The 4,966-nt window shown below is 45.2% G+C and overlaps 1 protein-coding gene across 2 annotated transcripts; it reads left to right on the top strand.

Annotated features, from left to right (window-relative positions):
• On the top strand, positions 1 to 4,966 carry LOC112881802 (putative disease resistance protein RGA4). 2 transcript variants are annotated; one of them, XM_025946670.1, is made up of 4 exons: positions 1 to 1,679; positions 1,758 to 4,004; positions 4,324 to 4,434; positions 4,525 to 4,966. In XM_025946670.1, exons 1-3 carry the CDS (start codon positions 74 to 76, stop codon positions 4,386 to 4,388), a joined length of 3,918 nt encoding a protein of 1,305 aa, XP_025802455.1. In that variant the 5' UTR covers positions 1 to 73; the 3' UTR covers positions 4,389 to 4,434; positions 4,525 to 4,966. The 2 variants fall into 2 exon arrangements, with proteins under 2 accessions (XP_025802455.1, XP_025802454.1); XM_025946669.1 differs by having other exon boundaries at positions 1 to 4,004.

Below are 4,966 nucleotides of genomic sequence, written 5' to 3'. Positions count from 1 at the left end.
GCTTGGCTTCACCAGCTAGCTCTCTCCATACCGCATCTGTGTTTCCTTGTGTTTTGGAGCTCCAGGCGTAGCCATGGCTGAGGTACTGGCCACCATGGTGGTCGGGCCACTGGTGTCCATGGTGAACGAGAAGGCCTCCAGCTACCTCCTGGACCAGTACAAGGTGATGGAGGGCATGGAGAAGCAGCACGAGCTCCTCAAGCGCAAGTTGTTGCACATCCTGGACGTCATGATCGACGCCGAGGAACAGGCAGCAGCCAAGAGAGAAGGGGCGAAAGTTTGGCTAGAGGAGGTTCGGAAGGTTGCCTACCAGGCGAATGATGTCCTCGACGAGTTCAAGTACGAGGCGCTGCGCCGCAAAGCCAAGGAGGAGGGCCGCTACAAGGACCTCAGCATGGATGTAATAAAGCTCTTCCCTACTCGCAACCGTATTGTTTTCCGTTACAGGATGGCAAACAAGCTCCGTATGATCTTGCAAGAAATTGATGACCTCATCAAAGAGATGAATGACTTTAGGTTCATGTTTAAACCAGGGCCACCAGAGCCCACAAATTACTTGAGGCAGAATATTTCTCATATCATCGACCCTGTGAACATTGCCAAAGAATCAAGAGCCCAAGAGAAGAAGGATGTTGTTGATAGATTACTTGCCCAAGCTAGCAGCTCGGATCTCACGGCCCTTCCCATCGTCGGAATGGGAGGGTTGGGCAAGACCACCTTAGCGCAGCTCATTTACAATGACCCTGAAATCAAGAAGCATTTCCAGTTGCGGCTTTGGGTGTGTGTCTCTGATAACTTTGAGGTGGATTCCCTGGCTGATAGAATACTGAAAGAGAATGGTTGTAAAGCAACTGGTTGCTCAGCATTGGAGAAGCTTCAAAATGCAGTGAGTGGGAAGAGGTACCTACTCGTATTGGATGATGTATGGAACCGTGATGAGCACAAGTGGGAAAGGCTTAAGTCCTACCTTCAGCATGGTGGCAACGGTAGCTCAGTACTGACAACAACTCGTGATGAAGCAGTTGCTAAACTAATGATGGGCAAAACTGAAGGAGCCTATAAACTTGAAAGCTTGGGTGCATACTTCATAGAGAAAATTATCAAGACAAGAGCATTCAGTTCAAAAGAAGAGGAGTGGCCTGGTGAACTAGTTAAAATGGTCGGACAAGTTGCCAAGAGATGTTCTGGCTCTCCTTTGGCTGCTACAGCTTTGGGCTCGGTACTGCGTACCAAGACCAGCAAGCAAGAATGGGATGCTGTACTAAATAGAAGCACTATTTGTGATGAGGAAAATGGAATTTTACCAGTACTTAAATTGAGTTACAATTGCTTGCCATCATATATGCGGCAATGCTTTGCTTTCTGTGCTATGTTTCCCAAGGATTATGAGATTGATGTGCAAAGTCTAATCCACCTATGGATGGCCAATGGTTTTATCCCAGAGCAACCAGGAGTGTGTCCTGAAACCATTGGAGAAAAAATTTTCAATGAGCTGAAGTCGAGGTCATTTTATCAGGATTTGAAGAGTGTCCCATTTGAACAAAAATATGATACTATTGGACAGATCAGGTATACGTATTGTTCTAAAATTACTTGTAAGATCCACGACCTTATGCATGATGTTGCAGAATCTTCTATGGGAAAAGAATGTGCCGCAATAGCTACACACCCGAGCCAAAGTGAGTATGCTCTTCATTCCGCTCGTCATTTGTATTTATCAGTGCGTCAACCAGAAAATCTTCTGAATGCTTCCGTAGAGAAAGGATCTCCAGCTTTCCAAACATTGATATGTGATGGATATGTAAAAGAAGATTTGAAGATCTTATCAAAATACAACTCTATCAGAGCCTTAAAGATCAAACGAGGTTCATTCCTAAGGCCGAAATATCTTCATCACCTGAGGTATCTTGATCTCTCAGAAAGTGAAATTGAAGCACTTCCTGAAGACATTAGCATCCTATATCATCTGCAAACACTGAAACTTTCTTACTGTCGTAAGCTTGAACGACTTCCAAAGGAACTGAAGTATTTGACTTCCCTCCGTCACCTCTACACTCACGGATGTAGAAAGTTGAAAAGCATGCCCGGAGGGCTCGGACACCTCACTTCCCTACAGACACTTACATGCTTTGTAGCAGGTACCGACTCCGGTTGCAGTAATGTGAGAGAGCTGCAGGATTTGGACCTCGGTGGTAGACTAGAGCTAAGACAGCTCGAAAATGTCACAGGAGCAAATGGTGCGCAAGCAGCAGGTCTTGGAAACAAGAAAAACTTGACTGAACTGGAGTTAAGATGGACTGATGGTGATCAGGAAGCACAAAATAGTAATCACGAAGAGGTGGTGGAAGGTCTCAAACCTCATGATGGGCTGAAGGTCCTGAGGATATATTCCTGTGGGAGCAGTACTTTTCCAACGTGGATGGATATGTTGAATGGCATGGTGGAGCTTAAGTTATCTGGTTGCAAAAGGCTCGAGAAGCTTCCTGCACTCTGGCAGTTACCAGCTCTGGAAATTCTTCACCTAAAAGGATTGGAAAGTTTACATTGTTTGTGCAGCGGCGCTACTACAGCCGTCACATTTCAGAAACTGAAGGTGCTTTTCTTGTTTAAGATGCCAAAATTTGAGGCATGGCTGGACACAGATGTGGTACAAGGAGAAGGACTGATATTTCCCATGGTTGAGGAGCTGGAGATCCGCGAGTGTGGAAGTTTGACTGCATTACCAAAAGCAGCATCGGTGATTACGGAATCGTCCGGCGGAGTTGATACTAAGTGCCGCTCTGCATTTCCAGCACTGAGGAAGCTATTCTTATTTAATCTGTCGGCTCTTGAGAGATGGGGGGCAGCCGAAGGAACTCCAGGAGAAGAGGTAACATTTCCTCTGCTGGAGGACTTGGAAATTATTGTCTGCCCGAAGTTGACTGGTCTCCCTGAAACACCCAAGCTAGGTGAATTAGTCATATTAGGAGAAGATATGTCCCTGCAGGCAGTTAGCAGATGCATTCCTTCGCTGTCCAGTCTGCGTCTGAATGTGTCACCCGATGACACGGAAACAACATTGCTGCATGTCAAGCAGAAATGGAATCATGAACTCCCCCTGGCAGCTATGACGCTAATTAGGTGCGACCTTTTGTTCTCCTCCCACCCAGGTGCACTAGCGTTGTGGACATGTTTTGCACGGCTTGTAGATTTGACAATTCGGAATTGCAACGCTCTTGTCTACTGGCCAGAAAACGTGTTCCAGGTCCTGGTATCCCTAAGGAGGTTATCAATTTGGAGATGCAGCAAACTGACAGGACACACACAAGCTTCTGACGGGCAATCTGCTCCAGAACGGGGTGGGCTCCTGCCACATCTGGAATCTCTATCGATAGGTGGTTGCACATCTTTGGTGGAGGTCCCCAACCTGCCGGCATCTCTCAAGACATTACTTATTGGTGGATGCGGTGATAATATCAAGTCCATCATATTCGGTCAGCATGAGTCTGTGATGCCGGTGGGTGGAGAAGGTGTCGTACAGCCGGACACGTCATCATTAATTTCAGGATCCAACGGTAGTGAGGCCACGGCGTCTACAGCTGTACTGAAGCTGTCATCAGCAGCCAACCATCGCTCCCTTCCATGCCTAGAATTTCTATTGATAAGTGATTGCGCTCATTTGTCAGAGGTTGCCAATCTTCCTCCGTCTATCAAGATCTTGGAAATTTTGAGCTGCGACAACCTTCAATCCCTATCAGGAAAGCTAGATGCCGTCCAAGAATTAACTATTCGGTTCTGCGGTAGGTTGGAGTCACTGGAATCTTGCGTAGGAGAGCTCCGATCGCTGGAACTACTCAAACTTGATGGTTGTAGAAGCCTGGTGTCCTTACCGGATGGGTCTCAAGCATACTCATCTCTTAGATATCTTGAGATTCAAGATTGTGATAGTATAAAGTTGCTTCCGCGGAGCCTACGGAGCCGTTTGGATTGCCTCAAGGAGAAAGACCTAGATGCCCGTTACGAAGGTAATCTCCCGTTTCCAGCTTGTTTCTTTTAACAAAATGATCAGGAGCTTAATTGGTGTTGTATAAAACGCAACTCTCCACTTAAAAGATTCTGTTAGTTATTACAAGATGTGGTATGATTTAGTGATAAAAACTTTGTGAGCGTGGTGTTTAGAACCTCTAGTCAACCGTTGATGATATATAGATTGTATCGAGAACAATGCACAACTAATTCCTATATTTATTTGCACTTTCTCCTGTATATGTACTTTCTAATTTCTTGTTCATTTGAATGCATAAATTCTAACATCATCTATATGATCACGGCCTGATATGCCAGAAACGACTTGGAAACGTGCAATCAGGACGCTGGTGCGTGCTCGAAATAGCAGATTGAGGACCTAATAAAGAAAGTTACCATCAAGTTTTTTTTTGAGGGGATATCACCAAGGTTTGTAATATTAGTGTTCTTGACGATTGATTTCAAATGATTGTATCTCCTAATAATGCTGACTCCCTATGAGGTGTGACTTCCTTGTAGGATCGTTGTTACCAGACCTGCAAATGATGGATTATTGTGACCGTGGTAGAATGTATAACATACACTTACTGAAGATAATCTCCAGTGAACTCCATCGGAAGTCCAAGATTTTAAGCAGCAAACAAGTCCCAGAACGCAAGCTGAAGAATTTAGCACATGGAGCTCCGTGCTCAAGTCCTTTATCCTTCTTCAAGCTGAAGTCCTTTATTTTGAGCAGAAAACAAGTCCCAGAGTGCACTCTGAAGAATTATAGCATACCGAGCTCCATGATCCAGCTTTTTATCCTTCTCTTTTCTTTTGAACTGTGACGTGTTTGAATTCGTGCCTGCTCCAGCACAAGCGAAACATAGCTAGGGCTTCCATTTCGTGATGTGTTTTTTCTACATGACCGCAGAAGATAATTGCCAAATCAATAGTCCAACATGTTCATGTTGTTGTTCGA

This window comes from Panicum hallii, chromosome 2 (genome assembly GCF_002211085.1).
Source record: "Panicum hallii strain FIL2 chromosome 2, PHallii_v3.1, whole genome shotgun sequence".
NCBI classification, from domain to species: Eukaryota; Viridiplantae; Streptophyta; class Magnoliopsida; order Poales; family Poaceae; genus Panicum; species Panicum hallii.
The sequence above is the reverse complement of the archived record's forward strand: the minus strand, read 5'-3'. Positions and strand labels throughout refer to the sequence as shown.